Source organism: Ptiloglossa arizonensis, chromosome 8, assembly GCF_051014685.1.
Source record: "Ptiloglossa arizonensis isolate GNS036 chromosome 8, iyPtiAriz1_principal, whole genome shotgun sequence".
NCBI classification, from domain to species: Eukaryota; Metazoa; Arthropoda; class Insecta; order Hymenoptera; family Colletidae; genus Ptiloglossa; species Ptiloglossa arizonensis.
In genome coordinates this window covers 15,706,121-15,734,021 of record NC_135055.1, presented here as the reverse complement: position 1 = coordinate 15,734,021, position 27,901 = coordinate 15,706,121, and the positions used below count along the sequence as shown (strand labels likewise).

The 27,901-nt window shown below is 37.6% G+C and overlaps 2 protein-coding genes across 2 annotated transcripts in view; one reads left to right on the top strand and one right to left on the bottom strand.

The window, feature by feature from the left end:
- The window catches only part of Cysu (peroxidase homolog), a 39,360-nt gene extending 18,547 nt beyond the window's left edge, over nt 1-20,813 (bottom strand). Inside the window, exons 1-3 of the mRNA XM_076317690.1 lie at nt 20,495-20,813; nt 8,166-8,366; nt 7,822-7,824 (exon numbers count right to left, since the gene is read on the bottom strand). Of these exons, the coding sequence (XP_076173805.1) occupies nt 7,822-7,824; nt 8,166-8,366; nt 20,495-20,502 (212 nt within the window). The 5' untranslated portion in view covers nt 20,503-20,813. The remainder of the gene's footprint in view (nt 1-7,821; nt 7,825-8,165; nt 8,367-20,494) is intronic.
- Nucleotides 1-27,901, top strand: part of Cep290 (Centrosomal protein 290kDa) — a 171,917-nt gene that overhangs the window by 48,703 nt on the left and 95,313 nt on the right. The gene's annotated exons all lie outside the window — the stretch shown is intronic.

Below are 27,901 nucleotides of genomic sequence, written 5' to 3'. Positions count from 1 at the left end.
GTTCGAACCAGGTTAGTGCTGATGTTCAGGAGCACATGTTTGTCAACGTTTAACTGTACAGAATTACTTTTTTAACGTTACGTATTTGTTTACTGACAAAAAGACAAGTTGTGGTGAATTTTGTGCACGACTTGAATGAAAATTCGGCACTCTCGAGTCCAATGCGTTAAGTCCTTGTTGATTCGCAGAAGGTTTTCTCCCATTGTTTTATGGTTCGGTTTGTGTTTCATTAATATTTACCAAGATCGAGGTAATTAATTGTAATTTGTCCGTTGTGTTCGTCACAAATTTTTATATTCGAACACTTCGGTGATTTCAATGATTGGGGGATGTAATTCGTATACCATACCATACTTGGATATTCGAATACTTTCTCGAATATTTCACTATTCAAATACTACTCCAATACTATTTGAATACTTTCTCGAATATTTCACTATTCAAATAATACTCGAATATTCTACTATTCGAATACTACTCGAATACTATTTCAATACTTTCTCGAATATTTCACTATTCAAATAATACTCGAATACTATTCGAATACTACTCGAGTAGTCTACTATTCAAATACTACACGAATATTCTACTATTCGAACATTACTAGAACATTCTACTATTTGGATACTATGATTCGAATACATACCTCTAATATTTGACTATTCGGAAACTACTCGAATACACGACTATAATAATACTCCTTGAATACTTTCCTATTCTCTCGTTACTCAAATACTTTACTATTCTCCCTTTCCGAGTAAATCACCCCGTGACTTTATCTTTATTCTTACTAAAGAATTATTCCAAAGCGAACAGGGGTTACAGAATTCGTCCACTCCTCGTTCCACTGACTCACAACTTCGTATTTACTTCTGTTGTATAATCGAGGATCAAGGATCCACTTTGGTGTCTCGAGAAGGAATACTGGCTGATTTTCCTTAATTGGACCGAGAGCACTTTCTCATGCAATAATCCACTATTGCCTCACGCCCTTCGGAAATGATTAATTAATACCCTTCAGTGCCGATGTATAATTGAATGCAAAAATTGTATCCACGTCGTTAATTGTGTATTCTCACGGAATATTAAATCGAGGTACCCGAAGGTGGTCGATACAGAGACCGAAACGTAATTATATTCTTCCCATTGAACAAAAACCAATTTCTGACGATCGTGATTTATCGAACGCGGTAACAAAGTAACGACAACGGGTGTTTATAATTGATTAAAAATTGAAAGGAAAGATTCGCAACGGATACGATTTATCTCTGAAAGCGTGCACGATGTACACAGGGTGGACGAAAAATATTTCCCAAGCCTTTCGCGAACGAATCCACTCGTTCGAATCTTCCGCGAAGATTTGGAAAAAGAATAAATCATAAAATTAATCTCGGTTGTGAAATTCATTTTTCTAAAAATTCTGATTTATTATTCTCCAATGAAGAATCGGGCTGGTATCTTTCGATCGTCTTTCGAGTAATTCGAGGGCTAATTGTAAGTCTTCGTTAACATTCTTGTAGTCTGGATGGCGTTCGTAAATTGTTCGTAAAACCACTTCTGTTGAGGTTCCAGGGGGCGTACACTGTGTTCGTGAATTGTTCGTAAACCTACTTCTGCGCTTTCCCACAAATTATCCTGTCACAATCGTTATTAAATGCAGTAATGGGTACCCGCTGAAAGTATTTCAGAGAACGTATTCGAGGGCCGTTCTGGATTTAATTACAACAGAATGCGTTCTCGCGCAATTTCGTGTTAGAATGACTGTGGTTAAGTTTGTGGTTAAGTAAACACATCGAACTAGTCTTTCCTTTCAGTTCCTTTGTACCGGGGTGTACTGAAAATTCGTCCGGTATTTTTTCTTTTCAACGATATCTGAAAGAAATAAAACACAGCTGATTTGCATACGTATGTATTATTTACCGATGCTTGGGAGTCAAAGAAGCGTATTTTGCACATTTCTGAACGTTTCCAGGGGAACGATTCTAATCTCGTATATTCTGTTTTAATTGCTCCAGAATTATGGGTTCATTAGCGTAGACCTTGCTTTTAAAGTAACCCTAGAGAAAAAGAATAAGAGACTGGTCGACGTTATCATTTTTTAATATTAAATCGCACGCTGTGTGAACAGCGGATAAGTGAATTAATTAATCTACTGTACATTCACTATGAAATTGTTGAACAACAAATGACTGCTCCGTGTAAAAATAACAGTCGAATTATGGAACACATTTTTCGAACGTTCAGTGTTTAAGAAAACAACGTTTAAATTTTTCGAAATAAAGTACCAAGAATACGATAATTGATATCAATCGATGCAGTCTCTGAGATGGATTTTTCCATCCAAGATTTCTTTCTCAATTGAGCAACATTTCGAGATTTTGCAAATTTTACAAATTAGTTTTTTTACTCAATTGTGAACACACATTGTACGAAATGTGTATACAGATTTTTCCGAAGATAAGATATTATTCGAAAGTACTTCAAAGTTCGCAAATCGCGCTGGAGAACCGGATAAAGTATTCACCTTAACAACAATTTCTGTATATTCATCTGGTTTGACTACGTGGAACCCGTAGAAGGAAAAGTCAACGTTTCAAACACGTTTCCCGTTGCAACGGCTTACATGGCGTGCATTTCGTGTAACGTAATAAAATTGGCCGTGAGCAGTTTCAAAGTGGGTAGAAAGTAACTTTAGTTGCGTTTTAGCAGGGACGGTGTAACGGTTATGTTACATAAATCAGATGAAATTCTGTCACGATGATATTAAGATGTCTGATGTCCAATCGTAAAGTTTCCACGATGATTCTTGAAAAAATGATTCCACGATTCTCGAAAATTCTTCGATAAAGATTAGATAATAGTGTGTCTGGGAAGCGTTTCATTGTAAATAATTGCAAAATAATCTGAATGAGTTTCGTTGCAAATAATTCCAAATGCAAAATAATCTGAATGAGTTTCCTTGTGAATAATTCCAAATGCAGAATAATCTCAATGAGGATTAAAATTGCTCAGGTAAAAATAAATGAATAATTCCAAAGCAAGCAGAATGTAACAATATTTATTAAATTGTTATCGTTTCCTTGTTTTTTTTTCTATCCTCACCGAGTATTAATAAAAAAAATACAATATTTTAATCTCGTGCAAAAATTAGAGTAAGAATAATTACAGACTTTTCGAAGAAACTCGAAGCCAAAGATCGATAATTACATTGCACGTACTGGTTGAAAAATAATTACGTTGGTAAATCACAAACACGAAATGGGAGTGAAAAGTTATCCCGCATTGCGGAATGTATATTGTCGATAGTCGTAAAACCAGGAACACGATCTGTTAATTGCACAAGCTATAGATTTTCCATTCCATTCAGTATCAGCTGACAAAGTATCGGTATACAAGGTTGAATGGTAACGATAGTATCGATAACTGTGAACTTTTTATATGTCACCTCTGTTCAAACGTATTCGAGTGTCTGTTGCTCTTCCGTCGTTAATTATACCAATCGAATCACTGACTCGTCCATTACGGACCATTTTTGTTAATTCGAACAAATTTCGATGTTCGTAACAACCGACCGGTCCGCGATATTGTTCATCGCGAGCACTGTACCGTAAATATAGAAATTCCAAGGAAAATTCTTCCATCGGTTCGTTACACCGGTTGCGAAAATATTTTAACTGCATTTTAGCTGCAGAAACGCACGGTGATCTGGCTTTCACTATGATTGGTAACGCAATGTTTATAACGCATACGTAGAACGGCTTATTTCGTTTTGATGCATTCTGAGCCGTACACGTGTCATTATACTCTGTCCCTAGGCGATTGTAAACACTTTTTTTTTCTTTTGCGAAACGAATGCACCGATACGATACAACGTCTTGCGTAATTCCGATCGCACGACACGCGGGGGAAAAAATTGATTATCATACTACGCAGACACGCGTTCCTTATCACAGAAATCGCGAGCGAATCGATACGTAAATGATAATTCGAATTAGAGAAATCGTTTGCATTACGATGAAACATTCCCTGGATGATGATCCGTGGATCTTCGTTATGGTTGCGAATCTAATACGAGAATTTTAATATCGATTAAAATGAAACACATTGAACATAATCGTATCATCTAAAACGATGGAAACGTACAAAAATATGTAGAAGTAGAAATTTCGAAAGTACTTGTTCCCGAAAATATTCATTTAATTTTAGTACACAATATGAATTAAAATTCTATGGTAGTTTGTAAAATTGTCCAATGGAATTTTTTCGTAAGTAAATATTTCTTTTCGACGATACCAAAAAATTGAAAAAAAGCATTTCGTAATAATTGTTCGCCGTGTACTATTATCGTATGCGCGTGTAATTTTCTAATTGTCCTCATTGAAACTCGGTTCTCGAAATTGGCGATGATTGCTCGCTTTAACCATGACTCGGACACAGTCGTGTTTCACCGAAACCACGAAGAGATCACAACGAACCGCGGGCGATTTTTTTTGTTTTTTCTTTTCCAATCGATTATGAGTTCGATCGTGACTGCACGAGCTGCCGGACAAGAGTACACGGTTGCTCGCGCGAACGTGCAACAACATTTACGTGCACGGACACACGTAAGCAGTTCGACTCGTGTAATTGCGGGGAAACGATGCAATCGCATTATGCCTTGTTATAAGTGGCAGAGGTATACACTCTCGGTGAACTGGGATCTCCCGTACGTCCAGAAATAGATCAACCCTCTTCTGCGTCATTTTGTTTCGTAGTCGTCTCGTGATTCGGTACCCGCGATCATTGATCTCTTTCACTTTCGCGACACAGCGTGAATCATCCACGGAGAACCTTGTTTCTTTCTCGATTTTCGCGGAATATTTCATTTGGTATTTGTTTTGCTAGGAAACTTTTAACAAATGGATCGATATTTTGTCTTTTAATAGAGAAACAAAGTTTTAAAAGATCTAGAGTGGATTGTTATTTTTTAAGGTCAAAGAATCATGGAGGATTTGTTTGTTTCTCAATTTTTGTGAAACGCTTAATTTACAATAGTATTTGTTTTGCTAGGAAAAATTCAACAAACGGATCGATATTTTGTCTTTGAATTATTTTGAGAGATGAAGTTTTAAAAGATCTAGAGTGCATCGTTATTTTCCAGGGTCAAAGAATCATGGAGGACTTGTTTGTTTCTCAATTTTTGTGAAACACTTAATTTACAATAGTATTTGTTTTGCTAGGAAAAATTCAACAAACGGATCGATATTTTGTCTTTGAATTATTTTGAGAAATGAAGTTTTACAAAATCTAAAGTGCAACGTTATTTTCTAGGGTGAAAGAATCATGAAGAATCTTGTTCGTTTTTCGATTTTCGCGAAATATTTAATTTACTATTCGTTTTGCTAGAAAAAATGTTACAAACGGATCGATATTTTGTCTTTGAATTCCTTGAGAGATAAAGTTTTAAAAAATCTAGAGTGCATCGTTATTTGCCAGCGCCAAGGAATACAACTCCGGGACTAGTTTCAAGGTTTCGAACCTAGGAATTACGACAGTCCTCCATTGTCTTATCCGCGTTGATAAACAAAAGGAGATCAGGTTTTCCGCGGCGTATAACGGCCTGTTCTCATTACAGGAACGTTCTCACGACCCGGTATTGAGATACATTTTTATCCATCGTGATAAATTATCATTGGTCGTACAATGTCCCTGGTGAATTGAGGAAATGCACTGTTAACAGTACGAGTTTATTTCCAGCTTCTACTTTTACATCTTGGGCGTTTAACATTGATGCTGGGATGTGGGTTGTGACCGTTGGAATCTCTTTTGTATTCAAACACTTGGGTGATTTAAATAATCGAGGAATGTAATTTGAATACTATCCCATACTCGTATATTCGAATACTTTCTCGGATATTTTACTATTTGAATAGTAATCGAATATTCTAGAATTCGAATGCTACTCGAATATTCTACTATTCGAATACTACTCGAATATTGTACAATTTGAATACTACTCGAATATTCTACAATTTGAATACTACTCGAATATTGTACAATTCGAATACTGCTCGAATTTTCTACTATTTGGATACTACTCGAATATTGTACAATCCGAATACTACTCAAATATTCTACTATTCGAATACTACTCGAATATTGTACAATCCGAATACTACTCGAATATTGTACAATTCGAATACTACTCGAATATTCTACTATTTGGATACTATAATTCGAATACATATCTCAAATATTTGACTATTCAAATACACTATTCGAATACACGACAGTAATAATACTCCTTGAATACATTCCTATTCTCTTTTTACTCAAATACTTCACTACTCCCTGACTATTCATATACTACTCAAATATAAATACTACTCGAATAAATACTATTCAAATATTATACTCTTCGAATACTTGTCTATTCCAATACTACCCGAACAATCGGCTATTCGAATACTCGACTACTCGAATGATCCTCGAACACTAAACCACTCCAGTACTACTTAAATATTCAAAGTGTGTTCGTATCGTTCGAGTAGGAAATTATTCGAGTGATTCCAGTCTCTACTGCCCGAGGCGGGAATGTCCGGAGTCGTGCGAGTATAATTTGCTGCGATTAAGGCGTATCTCGCAGGAACAAAGGTTAGATGGATAGAGAAAGTCCTGACTACCGCTCCTGATCGAAGTTCCTGCTTTCTCCGGGCCTCGAAAATGTCAGCGAAGGTTCCGTCGTGTGAAACAATACGCTTCGATTCGGCCATTATTTTTCCTTCACCGCGAATGCATCGAAAGATACAATTACACGTCACACGCGCCGTTTAAGTGGAACACGTAGATCGTGGCGCGAGATCGATGCAACGAAATACCACGAAAGAGACACCCGAGGCTATATGCAATTCTTTGTCGTCGGATCGTTGGATCTAATGGTAAATAATAATTAAGATCGCGATCTCTACGTGGAATCGTGCGAGATGCGCCTGAGGCCTAGAACTTGAACTAAGGTCCGCTAGCCCGAGGCTTGTCTAATTCCTAATGCATATTAAAGTATCCGCGTATGAACTTTATCCGTGATATAAGAGGGCTCGTTGGATCGAGTATGCAACTATTCTACACTGTGAAATGCATTATCCGTATGGTATAATGATTTTCGTACCAGCGAGTGGTCTCGGTGCAGGCTCCATTAACTGAAAAGTTTAGATAAGTGAGATGCAGTAATTACTCGAAGGATCGGTAAAAAGTAATAACATCCAGTGAATGTTGGTCATGATCGTACGGAATTCTACGGTCGTACGAATTGCTAAGTGTGCTATAATAGATTTTCAATTTGTGTTCCAGAAAGATTTGAGGTTCAATGTTCCTGAGAATATTTTCATAAAATTCAATTATTTTAGAGGTCTTCACAGAACTCTATAAATTTTCATCTCGAAACGTTAACGCAATACTTTGGAAAACAATTGATGAATTATCTCGATATTTAACACACTAGAAAATAGTATCATGAACATTCCTCTATCGTCGAAATAAAGATCAAATCGATGTATCTAAAAATGTCTCTATTTTCAGCTAGACACTCAAAAATTTGATATAAAAATCAAATTTCTTTCTGGACCTTTCTAAGGGACGGACAAATATAATTACAAAGTCTGGAACCAAAATATTGTATAGTTTCTTCAAAAAAAAAATCTCAAACGTCGCCCAATAAATTTCTTTCGTAAACACTCTCGTGTACAACTTCGACAAAGTCGGTCATTTACTCTTGAAAAAATTCTCGTCCCTTTCCAAGGGACAGACAAACGTAGTCACAAGGTCTGGAACCAAAATATCGTATACTTTCTTCGAAAAAAAATCTCAAACGTCGTCCAGTTTTCAGGGCAGCAAAAGTAAATACACCCCTTAAGAGAATCAAAGCAGCCTGACATGTCTCGTCACGTTTAATTTCATTAACACTAGAACTACCGACAGATTTCGTCGTATTGAAGTATACCTTGTACATATATAAAAGAAAATCAATCGACGAGGAAAAAGAAGAATTGATAAAATTGATCACACGCGTAGAATAGAATTGTAACGTCTTCGAAGAACATGGCATGGAATTTAAATTAAATTTTATTACGAGAGCAGTTGGAACCAGTCGTATCGACTGTTTGGGTAAATTTAGCGTTAAGATCGCTTACAAGGAACCACGAAGTAGATTGTAGGTGTAATCGAAGGCGTTCGTCCTTCCCGGACCGTTCAGAACCAGAGCGCAGTCATCGCCGTTTGCATAAGCATCGACCGATTGGTATTGCAGTCCGTTGCAGCTATCGTTGTCCCTCCACGTGACTAGTAGCAGCAGGAGTCCTATTATCGCGGATCGTGTCCGCCCTATCATGGATCTGCAACATTATAATAGCGACGATTATCTTCACCGGCATCGGGTTACCGCGAACAATGTGCCAGAATATTGTATCCAGCGAAATTACTCGTAGTCCTGTGTACCTGTCACGAATTACTTTCCTAATCCTCGTGCAAGATAATTTCTCGGTTCGACGATTCTACGGAATGTTTCTCGAATCGATTTGCCGAATCTGGACTCGACGAACGCTGCTTTTCGGAATTTTTCTTAACTCGAAATATTGTAATACTCGTTTAATTGGAATTGAAACACGGGTAAAGGTACTTCTGTATAAGAAATGGAAAGAACGAGTGTGAATCAAGTACATGAAATAATGATACCTAGGTGAAAGCAAGTAAACGCGTATAAAAAATAATTTAATCGGTCGAATGTTTTAGGCACTCTTTCTACGGAGTTATTGTTGGGTACAGAACAATTAACTAGAAGGAAGTGGAAATATTTGGCTCAGATTGCACAAGTAGAACCAAATTGGGCTCGATATAAGTAAGTCTTACGTATAGACGAGGAAGGAATAGTTCTCTCCCATATTTGTGCTGTATTTATTTACCGACGATCGAACAACTTTTTTGATTCTATTTCGAGTTACGGGGAAAAGGAATTTTTAGAAATACGATCGCAGGTTAAGGAAGATCTTGCGGTTGTGTGTTTTGGACGAAAATTTGCGTATGTTAGCTTCATTTATTTAAAAGTTGGGTCGTCAAGTATTACGGTACATTTATTAGAGATCTGAAGATTGTCATTTGATTGAACTATGATACTGGTATATATATGTATCTATCAGTAGTTTTAAGTAAAAAGTTTCCTGATTTTCTCGAAAAATCGTAGAAAAACTTTGCTTTGTTTACATTTTCTCCGTGCAATATCATATTGTCGCGTTTCGTACTTTTCACTCTCCATAACAGTGATTGCAATAGGTAATTAGAGAATTATATTGTAAAAAATTATATTGCGAATGGAAATTTGAAAAAGTGAAAAACATCCTATCAATTATAAATTTTCCTAGATGGAGCAAACACATCAGAATTGGGCGTGTAAAATGAAAATGCCTAATAATTTCTAATTTGATTCTTTCTTTTTATTATTCCCCACACCCAAACGCAATTCAAACTTCGGGAGGGATAAATAACAAAATTTTTACTTTTTCCAAATTTCTAGAACTCTCTCTCGCTTCACATAATCAAAAAATTGAAGTTCAACTTACAATCATTATTATTCCTAATTTCTAGAAATCTCTCTCGCCTCGCATCATCCGAAGACGAAGCTTGCAATCATTATTTTTTCCTAATATCTAGAAATCTCTCTCATTTCATACAATCAGAAGACGAAGTTCATCCCGCAATCGTAATTTTCTTCCTGACCAATTACCCAATCGGATACCATCCCTCGTAAGATTTTTACATTGAAAAAGGTCGCGATTTCGTTACAGGATGAATGAGGTTTCTCATATTACGTGTAGCACGAGCACCTAAACGGAAATGACTTCCTGAGGGCATTCCCACAGCTTTCCTTCGCGATGCTCGCGTTTACAACAATGAAACGTAAAGTCCAAGTGTACGATCATGGGTGATACCGTGGAAGATACGCGAATAAAACCGATTTCGTTACTCGCGACGTTATTGGTAATCGTCGTGGTGGTGTTCGTGGCCGTGTTTTGCAAACCGTGTGCAAATGGTTATTTTCCATAAGGTTTCGCCAAGTTTGTCTATTGGTGTGCAGCGGAGAGAATGTCCTCCTTGACGCGAGATTGGAGGCGACTAAATGCCAATTTATTATCGCTGCTCGACACCGTTCGTTTGTAATATTTTCTCGCTGGCGGGAAATCGTACACGTGTGTACCAATGAGCGTTGGGCCGTTCACCTGTGTATCAAAACCGCGGCAATTACTGTTGGATTAATATATAACGTGTCGCGTGGGTCGGTTGACAAACAGGTTGGATAATAAGGATGAAATTACAGTTTATTTCATTAGTTTCGTGTCGACTGTTTGCGTTGGGATTAATGGGATACACCGCAAACGAGGCATATGTATTCACCATGGGGTAAATGCGCGACAGAATCGTCGTGTCAGGTTAGGGGAATTACGAGAAACGTTCTCGAGGACTTCCACGCGTTCAGACGCGTCGTTTCGCGTAACTGTCGTCTCGATTTACACCGAGCACCGGATAACTGAAACCATCCGGCCCCGGTTAACCGATCGGTGATTAGCTCTCGAATGTCCGCGACGTCGATGTTGCACGCCATCGTGAAATCTGAAGATCGTACGGAATTTCGCGAGCAAAGTTAAAGAAACGAATTTGGAAAATAATTTGTATCGACTTTTTTTTATTATTTTCGAATATACGTGGTATTATTCCGCGAGTTCTGAAATCACGAAGACTATGAAAGGAATTCGAAAGACTTGAGATTGTTCGAAATTTGATGGGTAAAAATCATGAAAAGAATTTACCAGTTTTGCAAAATCTGGAGATTTTTCGAAATTTTCTACATAAAAATAACGAATCGTAATTAGAAAATTTGTAGTAACATTTCTTTGATTATTTCCACACGTTGAATGTACCGTTGGATGTTACGCTCGCATTTTATGCAACAGACTGAGAATAATACCACCAGGTTTGTATAATTTTAACATTCAAATCCGAAAGTTAAATATACAAGTGTCATTTTTATTTTTTTTTATACGTTTAACAATTTTCCGAGGGGGAATAAATTAGAATTTCGAATCGCGACGATTGCTCGTAGAATAAAAAAAGTCAGAATCGAATGTATTATAGGGAATGTAGTTTCGAACGATTAACGTATCGAGATACGATCTATGTACAATTATCTTAAAAAACTTTATCTATAAGTTTCTTCTTTATCGTGCACGTACAACACTTATTACGGTAATCGGTTTGTATAATTATCGTTGTACTTTCCACCGATTGCTAATCACAGTGTCGGGGAAAAAAAAAAGGAAAGAGTTAACAAAAGTTAACAAAAATTAACTTACATAATAATTGATCGTCCTTTCACGAGATCGGAAGGCGTTACAGAATAGAAACAGTTGTTTTTCGAACGAAATTATCAAGATCAAGTCCGTCTTGAATTATATCGCAATGAAAGGTTCGCTGGCAACTGTGCCCCCTTTCATCGATGCGTGAATCGCGATGGAGAAACCAACAATAAGTTGCAAAACGCGAATTACCACCGTGGTCCGTTTTTCTACACTCTAACAAGAATAATGTGCAAACCACGCGATGTACGCGCGCGTGATTCGGGGCACGTGACCTAACTCGTGACGTGGCAGTTCTTCGGGAAACAATTCGTTTCCTGATCCACGATTGTGTAGTCTACGTGTCTAGATATCCGATAAAAATTAAACAAGGAAAATAACGACACTAACCTTACGTATTGTATAAAAAAAAAAAAGTTAAATATTTCTTTATGGCCACGCGAGAACAATTTCAGCGAATCGTGGATTATTCTGACATTTCTTCGTGATCTTTTTCAATTTTTTCCGTTAGATTAATATTTATCACACGTGATATTTCATAACAAATGTATATCGTAAATTGTATATAATATTCCTCGTTTTATCGACGATAATCCAATTCTCGATAAATATTTCTAATCATTTTCCATTCAATTATTAACTACATCTTTCTTAATAACTTTAATAAGTATCTTCGTAAGTTATTCCAATCTCTTGTGTCGTTGAATAAGTTCACGATAACAAGTAGAAAACAATCTACAGATCAAATACTATACGTTTTCATTTTCGTTTGAAACTGTTCCTAACAGAATGAACAATTTATAGTTCACGATAACAAATAGAAAACCTACAGACCAAATACTATACTGTATTTGTTTTTATTTTCGTTTAAAACTGTTCCTAACAAAATGAGCAATTTATAGTTCACGATACCAAATAGAAAACAACCTACACACCAAATTACTATACGTTTTCATTTTCGTCTGAAACTGTTCCTAACAGAATGAACAATTTATAGTTCACGATACCAAATAGAAAACAACCTACAGACCAAATACTATATTATATTCGTTTTTATTTTCGTTTAAAACTGTTCCTAATGAAAAATTTATAGTTGACGATACCAAATAGAAAACAACCTACACACCAAATTACTATAAATTTTCATTTTCCTCCAAAACTCTTCCTAACGAAATAAAAAATTTTATTCGATAAATCGATTCAGTAACGAAGGAACTTTTCTGTCTTGTTAAATTCCGCGTCGCTAATTTTGCAACGTCCACTCCGAACCGTTAGACGATCGACGTTTCGTATTACGTTGAATAAATCCGCGCAGTCCCTGTATCGAATTGAGATTCATTTTTCTCGATTGCGCAATTCTTTTCGATCGATCCGTCGAATCGTTGGTCGACCACGGGGCAAACCATTCGATCTTTAACTTATCTCGATGAACAATGTTCACGGTTCTACAGGAGGATGCGAACGAAGGTACACGACGTTCTACATATTAATCAGATAAGAAAGGCGATCGACGTTTGAAACGATTTCAGTTTCTTTTCTTTTTTTTGTTCTTTTTTCTTGTTTCTTTCTTTCTTTCTGGTCACCTTGCGCATTCTGCACACCGCTCACGGACGAAACGCACCGATAAACCGGTCGCGCCGCATTCGGTTTCATAAGTCCTATTAACCAACTGCTTTCAGTCAATGACTTCGCCCGGATTCAATCGATACAGTTTACGGAATCCTCCGTGAAACACGCGTATCGAAATACAACGCGTCGCCATAAATCTAGCCGAGTAGAAGAACGAACGATTAATACAGAATTCACGAGAACCGTATCGAAGCGACCGGGAAAATCTCGCGGTTAAAAATGTTGCTGTTCCGTAGACAACGAGGCGAAAAATTTGAATTCCGTTCAACGAAGGATCAAAGGAATAATCGAATCGAATTACGTTCAATCGTTACGAATGCAGAAGTTTCGTTCTTGTGTAATTTCTTTCGAGCGTTGAGACCACCATTCTTTCGTTTCTTGTGAATATCGTTCGTTGGGTCGAGACGGTGAATCGGAACAATAATAACCATGTGAACGAACAATTTACACGAGTTCAACGGGACTGGTTGTTCGAAGAGGAACAGATTCATTTTTCGAAGAAACTATTGCTACGGAAGTAAGACAATCAGGCTTCGAAAACGATTGTGAAATAACCTGGTTGAGTGATCGTGATCGTGTAATCTCTATGAATAATTCTATTGGAAAAGAAAAAGTGTTTGCGAATTAAAAATATGATTTTTTAAAATAAGTATATAAAATCTAGTAATACTGAACCAATATTATTCAGAAATTATTGTTTCTTGTCGATTTCGTATTACTCATTCATCGGAGGTAGTTACATTACTATGGCATAATTGTGAAAGGTCGAGTGATTGTAGTTCTGTAATATTCATGCGTAATTCCATTTAGAAAGAGAATTATTGTAGAACTCGTAACGCGATATACCAAAACGAATATAAAAAATCTACTAATACTAAACTATTACTCTTAAAAAATAACTATTCCTTCTCGATTCTGTATTATTAATTCATCAGAAGTAATAATTACGAAATAATTACGAATCGTGTAACATTCGTGAATAATTCTCTAAAAAAAAAGTGTTAACGAACTGACAATACGATGTTCCAGTACAAGTATCTAAAACCTACCGATACTGACCCAATATTATTGAGAAACGACCGCTCCTTGTTAATCCATTATATTTTTTTTTAAATCGGTGTTCATTACAACGTAATCGTTCAACGATCTATACCGCGTGTTCGATTGCACAATATTTATAAATAACTGGATACTCGAAGAAAAACGTTACCGAGCTAAGAATGTAAGGTTCCAGGAACGAGTATCTCGGATCTAACGATACGAAACCAATAGCGTACTTGCACGGTTGATAATAGAAAAATCAGGCCGTGACGAGATCAATCTTTGCCGCGGTTATCACGGTCGTCCTCGCGGTAAAATATTTCCCGCGCGGAGGATCACGTTCGTTCCGTTACGTTGGTGGTCTGGCGGCCAGCCAATCGTGCTATTGGTCGATTCTTTTCTTTTCTTTTCTTTCTTTCTTTCTTTTTTTTTTCTTCCTTTTTTCGTACGGAAACGCCGTCTTATTCGTACGAATTACCTGAATTGGCCCGGTATTCCGGCCGCGTAACAGCGAGAAATCGAATCGAGAAACATAGAAAATCTTTCGGCGTACCGGAAGCCCAACGAAAGGTGAAAACTCGAAAAGAAGTCGGCTCGGTAAACGAATACGCGACAGCTCGAAGCGAATCGATTCGCGATCGAAACTCGATCGTAATGGAATAAATCAGCGCGTTTACGTTACTGAAAATATTAGTTTATTTTTCTAAGTTTTGTATTGATATTTTCTTTATTTTTTCTTTTTGCAGAATATTGTACTTTCCTAAGTTTTGTACTGCTATTTTCTTTATTTTTTTCTTTTTGTAGAATATTGTACTTTCCTAAGTTTCGTATTACTATTTTCTTTTTGTAAAATATTGTACTTTTCTAAGTTTTGTATTGCTATTTTCTTTTTTTCTTTTCTTTTGGTAGAATATATTTTACTTTCCTAAGTTTTGTATTACTATTTTCTTTTTTTTTTCTTTTTGTAGAATATTATAGAACTTTTTTCGTTCTGTTGGACATCAATTAAGGAAACTTTGAAATCGAATTGGGGAATATAAAAAATTGTTTGAACAGAACGATGAAGAAAATTTGAAATAGTCTCTGAATTATTTAGCAGTTCAAACGGAGATTTTGAATGGAAAATCTTCTCAATTGTTGCAACGAGCGAACGATACGATAATGAAAATTTTGAAAATTTCACGTTTCGATCTCTATATTAAATCTTCGACGAGAATCGAAAGAATTTCTTGAATTATAGAAATCTAGTAAAATTTTCATAAATTATGGCTGACACGTGCACTTACGGCCGAGTATATTTACTGCAGTTGATAATGAAAATGATTGACACGTATACCGTGTCAAAAATAACTGAATAAATTTTCGATTTCTCTCGGCCCGATGCACCAATCGTTAATAAAACGGAGAATCATTCGAATCGTGGAACTTCGTGAATGTTTATTAATGATTGATGCAAGAATGTCGAAATGTCATCCGCGTTGCTGCAGTTGATTTATTCCCGCACGTCTCGTCAACAATTTCTTAACCTCAAGCATTCCTACGTTACGTCCACTATTAATGAATCCTTCTTCTATGTGCATACATCACTTTTTATCCGAGAGATTAATTAATCATGCAACTTTGAACTGAAATTTTTCCGATTGCTCTTCTTGATTACTCGAACGCAAATTCATCTTAACGAACGGAACACAATGCTTGCAATTATCGACTCATTGTATTTAAATTACTATACGCATTACAAGCCGTTATTATTCACACTGTAAGTCACGTATCTCATTCGTTCCTTCGTTCGGTCAATGTAACCTGTTTAGCGTAAACACTGTATTTCTAATATTGTTGAATAATGGTGGAATAAAATTCGTACAAATGGATATTAATAATCAACGGAGAATCCTCGACGTTTCGTCTCCGAGCTTGGAGAGTACTCGCATACTCGGCTGAAAGTTTATGTCTGACCCTCCTCGCTTCTTTGATACGTGCCTCGAGGGGTTACGCCTTTTTCCAGAAATGTTTTTTACAGAGGAAAGATTCCAAAACGTAAATAAAGAGTAAAAGTAAAATCCTGACTGGAAAATAATTTCGTCTTGGGAATAAGAAATGAAAATATACATCAACCGACTCTTCATCCATGCAAATGACACTGATACGAGTACAATACACTAGAAAAATCTATTTTCATACAAAAAGATCAATCATGATTAAATAAATACTCAAAAAAATTATAATTACAAAAAAGAAATGGTAGAGTAAAAAACTAAAGAGACTCCCTCAATCCTTATCTTCTTATCTCACGTATTCGATATTTAGAAACGTGAAAATATATTTAAAAATACTGTATAAATTTTAATCGCAACAATTTCAACTATCGATAGTTTTAACTAGTCGGCTCCAAATTGTATCGAGTTGTTCGAAAAGTCATTTCGTTTTTATTTTTGGTGGAAATGAAACACGATTTTCTCAGAGTGTACAAACATTTTACTAAATTATATATTCTCCATTTTGGAAAACGAAATGACTTTCCGACGAACCCAATATATTCCTCTTCACTCTTCAAATCTCTGATCACAATTCCCTGTTCTCCGAGTTAACTCGGGCGCGGCCCTTAAGTGATTCCGATCGAAGTTAGAACACCGTAGATAATACCGGTGCGAGCGTGTCAATGATTAAAACTGGACAGCCTCGCTTCCGTTTCTCGGTCCGTGTTTTGAAAAATAACGGTAGAATTTATGAACCCGTCTCCGAGGCTCGAGGATTCAACGTTTTATGCCCTGTGAACGCGGGTCAGTCTATTGTATGCATCCGACGCGCGGTCGCGGCGGTTGGAAGATGAAATTTCCAATGGTCGCCGCTGAGTGAAAGCGAGAAAGAGCGTATCGAATTCGTGGGGTTACGAAACGGAATCGTCGCTAATTACTAATTACCCGGCGAAGGAATCGGCACGTGATAACGTTCTCAGACCGCGGTTATGCGTAACAACGCGATTCAGATAAGACGTCGACAAGCCGATCGGAATAAAGATCAAGTGGATTACTTTCTCGTTGCGTCTACCGCGGATTCTCCTTTCACTTTCCTCGCAGCTCGTTCGTTGCAAACGCGTCTCGGACCGATAGAGCCCATTTCGCGCTGTTTTCGATAGGCAATGCACTCTCGATCAGGTTTGCGGCAACAGAAGTCGGTGTTTCGTGCCACGCGATTTCCAGCTTAAAATTGCTCCGCGTAATCGCCTACAATCGTATCTTGCGCTAATTGTCTGTTAAAGTACCGAGCGGGACTGGCTGTGCTTGTCGAAGTGTTCTGTATTCGAACGTCGAATTGCACGAATACTATCGGAATACTTGATTATTCGAACATTGGTTCGAATGATTGGCTACTCGAATAGTATTAGAATAATTGATTATTCGAACATTGGTTTGAGTAGTTGGCTATTCGAATACTATTGGAGTAATTGATCATTCGAACATTGGTTCGAATAGTTGGCTACTCGAATAGTATTAGAATAATTGATTATTCGAACATTGGTTTGAGTAGTTGGCTATTCGAATACTATTGGAATAATTGATCATTCGAATACTATTGGAGTAATTGACTATTCGAATATTGGTTCAAGTGGTTGGCTATTCGAATACTATTGGAATAATTGATCATTCGAATATTGGTTCGAGTGGTTGCCTATTCGAATACTATTGGAATAATTGATCATCCGAACAGTGGTTCGAGTGGTTGGCTATTCGAATACTACTGGAATAATTGATCATCCGAACAGTGGTTCGAGTGGTTGGCTATTCGAATACTATTGGAATAATTGATTATTCGAACATTGGTTCGAGTGGTTGGCTATTTGAATACTATTAGAATAATTGATCATTCGAATATTGGTTAGAGTGATTGACTATTTGAACACTATTGGAGTAGTCAAATAGTATGAGAATTCTTCGTTATTCGAATACAATGAGAACTCTTCGCTATTCGAATACAGTGAGAATTCTTCGCTATTCGAATACCATTAAAGTACTTGATTATTGGACTATTACTTGAATATTGTTACAGTACTGGACAATTTGAATATTCGAATATTTGATTGTTTAACTACTGTTTGAATACTTGATCGTCCGAATATCTTTTGCATTGGTTCAAGCATTTGAATAGTATCGTGTGGACTATAAATTGATTAAGTTCACGGTTCTTTCTTTAAGCTTTACTTTTATATTCCATATAACATTGTTATTCGAATAAAGGAAAAGTAATACGTTTACATTTCTTGACTATATTTGAATATTCGAATTGTTCAGTAATAATATTCGAATAGTTAAATATTCGAAGTTCATTCTAATAATCAAATATTTAAAGTTCATTCTAATAATGATATATTTAAAGTTCGTTCGAATATCTAAAAACATGCGATTATTAAAACAATCGAATAATGTCAGCCCTATTATTAAGTCGGTCAATTAATTTTTTTCGATCTGAACAAACGAAATTAATATAACAATGTTTTTTTTCCAGTACTACTGGTTATTTCGCTTCTAAAATTCTTCTCTATCAATGCTCTATAAATACTATTTTCGGTTTACAGTATCCTACTCTTTATTCGTTCCTTAATTACTTCGATAAAAGATAACTGGAATTGTTGTTCAGATTACGATCTGACTTAATACTCGAGGACTGCTTACGAGAAAGTACTTGATTCTTATAGAAGTAAGAATTGATTTAGGGTCTAGGTAAGCATGAATTTTTGTTCGTTGTCTCACTGACAACTCTATTGGCAAAATTTTAACAGAATAATTTATTTCCATAACTCTTCCATTTAATGTTGTCTTAGCAAGTTTTCTGAGACAAGGTTTCTATCGTTAATCCAAATTTTCTTCTAATAAATAATATATCAAAAATCAGTGGAATTAGCGACGAGTCTACTAAATTAATCGACATTTATTCCTAACAAAGGTCTTCGATTAGAAAATTAGAATTATGTTTATTCAAAGTTGAAACTTCAAACCGGATAGAATGTATTCAACGGTTGAGTATTGTATTATCGGTAGATATACCATTCAGTATACTTCTTGCAGGCGTAAATTACACGTGCGTGTGGCGATTCTTCAACCGAGAATATAACGATTGAACTAATTGGGTAAGTGTAACAACGTCTTGCGTCAGAGGTACAAAGCTAAGTTCTTAAACACGGTAACAGTACGTTAAACCGCATTCTATAATTCATTAACTTATACCGCGTAGAAACGGGGTGAATGCAAATTATTACTAAACTTAACACACTTTTTTCCGACACGGATGAGAAACTTTAAAAAAAAAAATATCAATGAGCGTCGTGTCAACGACTTGTACGTATAATATTTTACGATGAAATAGCGCGAAGTTAAAAATATATATTTGCAGTAATTTAACAGGGCAGAATATTCCCCTTGGGGGTTGAACAATCGAAATTATTTCACGTACGCAGGTGCCTTTTACTACTTTCTAAATTCACACTTCTTTGAAATCAATCTATCTCTACTTCAAGAAAGTTTACTTTGTTCTCTTTCTGCTGATGTAAGTCTACAACATAGTGTTCTAGGAAGCATACTTTAGATCGTATCGAGTTATGTCTAGTTAGGCGAATAAAAAAAAAAAAAAAAGAAAAACCATTCCCTGGAATAATTTCAAACGGTACGACAGTCCCAACAAGGCCCGGTAAATAAATATTAGACACGATGAAAGAATGCTATATTACCTAATCAAATCGAAATACTCCGAACTGTTATACAACGAACGTACTCTTTCGAAATTTACGAAGGAATGAGTTACATTGTACTTTAAAAATAACATTTAAAAAAAATGCTATCCACAAAATGGAAAAACAAGTTACAATTTTCTTTTTCTATCGTTATCACGGGCGGTAATCTAAATTATTTTATTCACGCTCCCCTGAACATTTCTCAAATACTCCGTATTGCAATTTCTTACTACCCAAATCGGAAATAGAAACCTCATTAGTTGTTCCAAAATAATTCCGAAATTCTAAAATTTTTCCCGAGAACAACGCAAAATAATTGTTTCCCATGATCATCGAATTCAATCTAAACATTTCTATCCCCAGTACCCAGAATAAGTGTGAATTACCCTTTCTCAAATCCCTACTTACAATACTTTAATTTCCATATTGCAATTTTTAACTACCCAAATCACGAATAAAAACATCGTCCCAAAACTGTCCCAAAACTGTCCCAATCCCTTCGAAAAGAGATCCAAATTTTCTCCCGTAAAAGAAGCACCGATCGTCGATAACGCCTCGTTAAAAGTTCGTCCCATTCGCGTTATAACAAGGCCCCGTGAAATCGATTCGTTTCCCCCTCCCACGTTTCGAGGAACGAGAATCGGCCCACGCGGTCGTGCCACCTGAAACTCTGTCGCGTATTGTTGCTCTCCCTCGGTTCGTTCTCCGAACAGTAACTCACCCGTGCATTCTGTAATCACGTGCTCCACGTTTGACGGGGCCTTAAAAGCGTGTTCCAGCCGAGGGTGGACGATCAGGATCGCCGTTACGTGGATATCGTGGTGGTCGGTGACGCGTGTACTCACTTCCGGCGCACTTAGTCCCGTAACGCGAGGGCGAAATTTCGCGCGTAGGTGGGTGGGAGGGGGGTGCGGAAATGGGCCCGAAAGGGGACCGGTAGAGCGATGCGCGGCGATTACGCGAGTCGCGCTCAGAATTCACCGAAAACGACGACGAGGGGATCCTCCGACGGGTTGGGTCCAATCACCGGTGTATTTGGGTTCGCGTCGGTGAGGATTGGGCCCCAATGTGCGGTTCGTACCGGGGTCTCTCGTTGTCTAGCGGTAGACGGTGACCACTCGACGGACCGGGTGTTGGACGATCGTCGGTTAGAGACTCACTGACCGAGTGTCTCGTATAATACCCGGTAACTTCGCTCTCGTGTCCTGCGGTCGCGGGTGCCGGTATAGTTCTTTATCGGCGGTGCCACTTGGCTCGGCGGGGTCCGCTTGGTGGTGGAAAGCTCCCCAAAAGCGCGGCCCGCGAAAGAACCGTCGGACGGTGGAGTGGGGGGAAAAAGTAAGTTACCTTAACGTCGAGGTAACAACCGCTGCTACGAGCGCGCGCGTGAGAGAGAGAGAGAGAGAGAGAGCGATAGAGTAGGAAAACGTGTGTGTGCGACGAGGGGAGGAGAGGGGAGGGGTGTTGTGGCGGGGGAGCGGAGGAGGCGTAGACTCCCCGTCCACGTTTTACTTTCCTTTCTCTGTACGAGCCGCCGGCTGCTGCCCTCGATTCGAGACGTCGATTGTGTCTCCGAACGCGCGCCGAAACACGTACGCGACGCCGAAAGTTCGGAGTCGCCACCCGATTAATCGTACCGGGGGAATTTCGAATGCCGTGAGCTCGTTCCGCGATCGAAAACACGCTTTCGAGGTCTGGTTCGAGTTTTCTGGGAGACGCGCGAGATATCGATATTGCGCGATCGGTTTGTCTCGTAACGTTTGCCGTTTGCCTGTTTTTCTTATTTCTTCTTTCTTTTTTTTTTTTGTAGAATTCACAGTTTTTTAGGTTCATGTAGAAATATGTTGGGTAAATTTGGGTTGGAACACTTTTTATCGATATATTAGCAGAAACTTGGGAAATAACAAGCAAATTGTCTATGGTGGTTCTGTTTTGAGAACGTTGGGTAAATCTGAGGATAGTAAATGTGCGATGATAAGAAAAATGTCATGTAAACATAGGTTCGAGGAAACTTTGTTGGAATATTATGAGGAAAGTACGAAGTAACGATGGATATTGTGTTAGTTCCATTTCGAAGTGTAGTTTGCTTTTCTTTTCCAAATTCACAATTTTTTAAGTTCAGGCGATTGGTGGCAGTATATTGTACGAGCAAAAATAAGAAAAATGTCAAGTAGATATGGATTCAAAAGTATCTGGGAAATTGAGAAAAATGTCGTGTAAACATGGGGTGAAAAATGTCGAAAAGATAAGAAAAGTACATAAACGTAGACTTGATCATCTTTTTTTGTTTGCTAATCAATTCACAGGTTTTCAATATTTCCATCCATTTTCTTCACATTTGTTCAAATAAATTTCGAAGCTTAAAAATTGAAATGTCTTTCGATATTTGGAAACAGCTCAATCGAACTCAGTCATCGAATTGCAAAAATCACCATCGAAACATTTTGTCAGATACAACATCCAACATCCCTTTCGCATACATTACAAATATTGTAAGGCCTTTGACAATTTTGGAACCTTGATCGAGAGCAAAGAGTATCGAAAATGCTACTCTAGCTTGGCGTTAAACATTCGAGGTGAATAAACCTAATAAAAAAAAGAAGAAAAATTCATCTCAGTCGATTCTAGTCAGCGACGAAGCGAATGTCTTACTTTCGACCGTTTATAGTTATTAACAACTTACTCTATTTATTAGAATTCGTTATTCGATAGATTCAACGAACGTGCCGACTTTCTTATCGTTTCTTGACACTGTTAATAATTTCTTCACGGTTGAATTCCTTTCGGAAATGTTCCTCCGTACGCCACACTTCCGACGTTTGATTAAAATACGTTGGAGAATTTTGTTTTCGTCGAATTTCCTCGATTTGCGCAACCGATCCATGAGATCGAACTTTCTCCATCTTCAATTGCGGTACAATTAGTGTATGAATGAAACTCGTGTACCGGTAGGCTCACCCGGGTGATCAAAATTGTGACCAAGAACGCCTTTCAAAACAGAAACACGGTCAACTTGAAAGCAGTAAAGTCCTTTTATGAGCGTGCTGCACCATATTAAATCGACGTTCAATTTCCATTGCATAAGCGACACGCACCTCTTAAACATCATTGCGTAAGGTTATGAAAGTCATGTGAATTTGAACAGTGGATAGAATATCGTAGCCGGTTGCATCATTAAATCAAATTATTGACCGTGTGTACGTTAACGAGACCTCGACGAGCGTTGTCACCGAATAATTAACCCGCTGCGCGCGTTATTGGCGATTCGGCGCGTATTTACTCGAACGTTGCGATCCCAGACGCTGATAATGTTCGTTTGGCGAGGTATCGCGCGAAGATTGAACGCGCGGATGCTGTCGATTGCTCGAAAAATTCCCGAAACTTTTACGCATTCTGGAAATTTTAAACACAGGACTCGATTCGAATTTCTTTTCCAGTCACGTAAATTTAAATATGAAACTTTGATGGCTCAGTTTCTAATATTTCATCGTTGATAATCTGTGGAACGAGAGGGAATTGTTCATCATTGTCTCCAAGAGAAATTATTGTCAAAGAATAGAAATGAAACGATAGTGGTTCAGTTTATAATATTGCACGAAGTGCATGAAGTTTCAAAAATTAATGTATATTTCATAGGTATGTATCGTCGATGATCTGTAGAATAAAAGGGAATTGTTTATCGTACTCTACGGGACAATTTATTACCAAAAATTTACTAGAAGTGAAGGTTCGTTCTTTAGTAATTCGAACGAATAAATTTGAAAAATTAGACACGTGAAAGAAAGAAAATTATTCGTTAACCATTACAGAACAATTACCCAAAAACGTTACCCTTCCAACCCTGTAGCTTTCAAACACACATCCTTGCAAATATAATCGTAAAACAGTAATGGTTCATTTTCTCTAAAATTTACAATGAAAGAAACCCCAAAACTTATTCAAAAAGTTACTGTACATAAAATTAAAAGAAATCATCCGCTCCGTTTCTCGTACTATCGTTCGTGCGATTGCTTCGAAACGAAATCGACGTTTCTTCGAAACTATCGTTACATTTCTTATGCGTAGTCGGACACGTTGCTCGTGGCAGGGTGCAGGACGAACGTACGCACGCTGGTAGTATTTAGACTTTCGAGCGAAATAAAAAAAAAGAAAGCGTTGACGAATTTAGAGCAACAGTCTCGCCCAACGTTCGTCGAAGACGAAAGGATTATCTAACAGATCCGGTTGTTTGAAATGTACTCGTGTACGGCTACGGTGATTCGATCGTTCGCTCGCCGTGTTACGAAAAATATTTTGGAACACTCGTTGACCTATATATAATTAAACGTATCGTCACCAATGGCGCAACACACACACACACACACACACACACACGAGCATCGTTATTGATTTAAATCGTGCGTTGTAAAAATATTGCGGATGGCTGCAGGGTTAGGTGAACTTCGTAGCGAGGCGTGCATTAGTCGTTGATTGCAAATCGTAGAAATCGAAGTGACAAGTACAAATCGTGAACAACGTTCGCCGTGGATCATTGAATAGCGACCGCGATCGATCAAAATGTAACGACGAAAGCGTATCGAACGCTATCTTTCACTGAACTCGCTCCGTTTCCGAGATGTTACCAACGATTTTCTACGTGACATCGATAACTCACTGGTAAGCCTCGATTTATCGATAATACGATTAACATACAAATGGTGCACACAGCAACGAGTGAAATCCAGCCGGTAATAAACTCACATTGGATAATTAGTCGAGTTTACGAGCAGTTTACTGTGGCTTCTTGTAACTTGTGGCATAACTTGTTAATGTTTGTGGAGATAACTTTAGATTTGCGTCGAGTAGTTCTAGGGACGAATCTAGAACGATTGACAAAATAAAATATGAATCATATATTGTAATATAGCGATTACTGGTATTATGAATTACACTGTGTACGATATGTTTATAGTAGATGCAGAGTTTACGAGCTGTTTACTACAGCTTCTTGTAACTTGTGGCATAACTTGTTAGTGTTTGTGGAAATTATTGTAGATTTGTGTCGAGTAGTTCTAGGGACTATTCTAGAACGATTGACAAAATAAAATATGAATCATATATTGTAATATAGCGATTACTGGTATTACGAATTACACTGTGTACGATATGTTTATAGTAGGTGTAGAGTTTACGAGTTGTTTACTACAGCTTCTTGTAACTTGTGGCATAACTTGTTAGTGTTTGTGGAAATTATTGTAGATTTGTGTCGAGTAGTTCTAGGGACTATTCTAGAACGATTGACAAAATAAAATATGAATCATATATTGTAATATAGCGATTACTGGTATTATGAATTACACTGTGTACGATATGTTTATAGTAGATGCATAGTTTACGAGCTGTTTACTACAGCTTCTTGTAACTTGTGGCATAACTTGTTAGTGTTTGTGGAAATTATTGTAGATTTGTGTCGAGTAGTTCTAGGGACTATTCTAGAACGATTGACAAAATAAAATATGAATCATATATTGTAATATATTGATTACTGGTATTATAAATTACACCGAGTACGATATGTTTACAATAGGTACGAATTTGATCAAATTTAGCTGGTTAATAATTTCCTCTTTTCGAAGAATTTAACAAACGTTGCTCCACGATTTGAGTCCAAACCTTGTGACTTAAAATTATACAAGTAATTTGCATATTGAATCGAATCGTTCCTAGTACAAAAAAAAGGAGGAAGAACGATTACTCATTTGTATTTAAATCGCAACTAAATTGCACAATCGGAATACAACGCGCACAAATCGATACGAAATTGAGAATACCTCCACCGTAACCGATATTAATAATCAATCATCGTTAACATTATATTAATCGTTGAATCGATCGTTGCTCCACGTAGAAAAATAGAAAACCGTGAAATTATCCAACGATACGAAAAACGACACGTTTCTATCCAATTCGCGAATAATTAAATCGTAGAAAAAATAACGCCCACAAATTCACACACAAAAACGAGGATATTTTCACCGCGATCGATATTAATAATTATCTTAACATCGTGCATGTTATTATCATAACTTCGAGCATCGTTGATCCTCTGTCCACGAGGATCGTTTTCAAATCGTAATCTCTCAGCTCGATTACGTGGAGATTTCTCAGTTTCCACGGCCAGAAAACGAAAACGCTTCCTAGTTCCGGATTTTCCGTTTCATCGAGCAATAAACAAGGCCCCGTTGCACGTACCAACGATCCCGTTTCTTGTTATTTCGCGACCCGTGCGTGTGACGTGTCGTTCGTTCCGAGAGACCGACGTTCGCGAGTCTCGCGTGCATTAAGATGTTTATATCCGCGCGTAAAACGAACGCCAGAGAAATGAATTTATCGCGTCCGTGTGCCCCGAGCCTTGTTTAATAATACCGCGATGGAACTCGAACGATTGAACACCGATCCGTTCCGTTGTACGCGATAAATCAATGAGCGCACGGATGCGAGCGATCATTCCGCGTATCAAACGAGATATTGATAGTCGCGTTGGTCTAACGTGTTCAACTGGACAACAAATGTGGAAATATTCATCGAAAGGTGGAACGATGAATGGTAAAACTATTGTGCAGTGTTACCGAGCTGCGAGTCGCGTGTCTGAACGTGCACTGTTGTTCGAGAATTTGTAATCGTCGAAATTGCACGAAATTGCACGAAATTGGGCGATTATTCTCGTTAAAGGGTATTGTTGGAAAATTGTTTTTTTTTTTTGTTTGGTGCATTGGCTGATCTAAATCAGTACACACGAAGAATGTTACGCAGACTTGTGCGATTATTTGTCGAAAGATATCGATAGAAAATTATTTTTTTACCATTTAGAGTCCACGAGAAGAATTTTACTCAAAATTGTGCGATTACTCGTCGTAGGGTATTGTTGGAATTATTTTTGTCACTATTCAGAGCATTTTATTTGGTTCGAGTATCTAATGTAATCCAAACTGTCGCATAAGAAAAATGTTAAAGGATAATACTGGAATACATTTTTTTTTATTATTCTAATTACATTTTTGTATTATTTTTTATCACTAAGGAGGATTTGAATTTTTCTAAGGAATATTCCGAATATACAATTTTTCTCTCACAATGTAATTATCACAAGTACATTTCTCGCCTAATTTCAATAGAAAAAAATGAAACTTTCAATGAAACAACTATAACACGTATAAAAAAAAGCTTCAATTTCTATAAACACACTCCAAGCTTCTCGAACTCCAGTTTAATTATAAATTTTCTACATCGAATCTCCCAAACACCTCCTCGTGCAACTTCGTGTCTTCACGATCCAAGAATGACTCACTCTTCGCAAATTCAAACATTTACCACCGTGACGAACGAATCGACGAACGAATAAACACGTAGAAATCAACCAACCACCTTCAAGATATCCTACGAATCGAATCGCGTGAAACTCCGCATGACAAGCTCTGAAACTAGAATAATAATCCGGAACGCGTCGAGGAAAAAATCTAACCGATCCTCTTCCGTCCATTGGAAGATTAATCGCGCAACGATCGAGAAATTGGTACGAATAGATCCCCAGGAGTCAGTGTGTAGACGATGCAAGAGTCACATGACCGCGGCCTGGCTGGCTGGCTTTCAGTTTTAACGCAAGACGATCACGTGATAGAAAAATGCGATATACGATGTAATTATATCGTAGATCTTCCCGAGACTTTACATTCTCCGTCGTTCCCCCCGTGTCCTATCGTACAGTGGAACCAGTGAATGGTAGGGGGGAGAAGAAACCGATCTTTCGATAGAGACTTTCATAGCTGGTTTTCGCCTCCGCTCGAACCGGACGCGGCACAGGGAAATCGTCGTGAAGGGTGGTAATCATCGATTCCCGCGAAACGTTTCGAAATTGGCGCCGCGTGCGCTTCGATTTCGTTTATTTTTCGCGCACGCGTAAACGAACAATATCAATTCGATTGCGCAACGACGCGAGAACCCGCCAAGTATCTCGACGAGGGGTACCAGCTGGGGTACCGGTGCGATCCAACGTTCAATTCGGGACATTAACGACGCAGATCGGGAGAAATTGAATGTCGCGAGTGCACCAACGTTCAATTATAAAGCAATGATTCATCTTCTTGCGCAA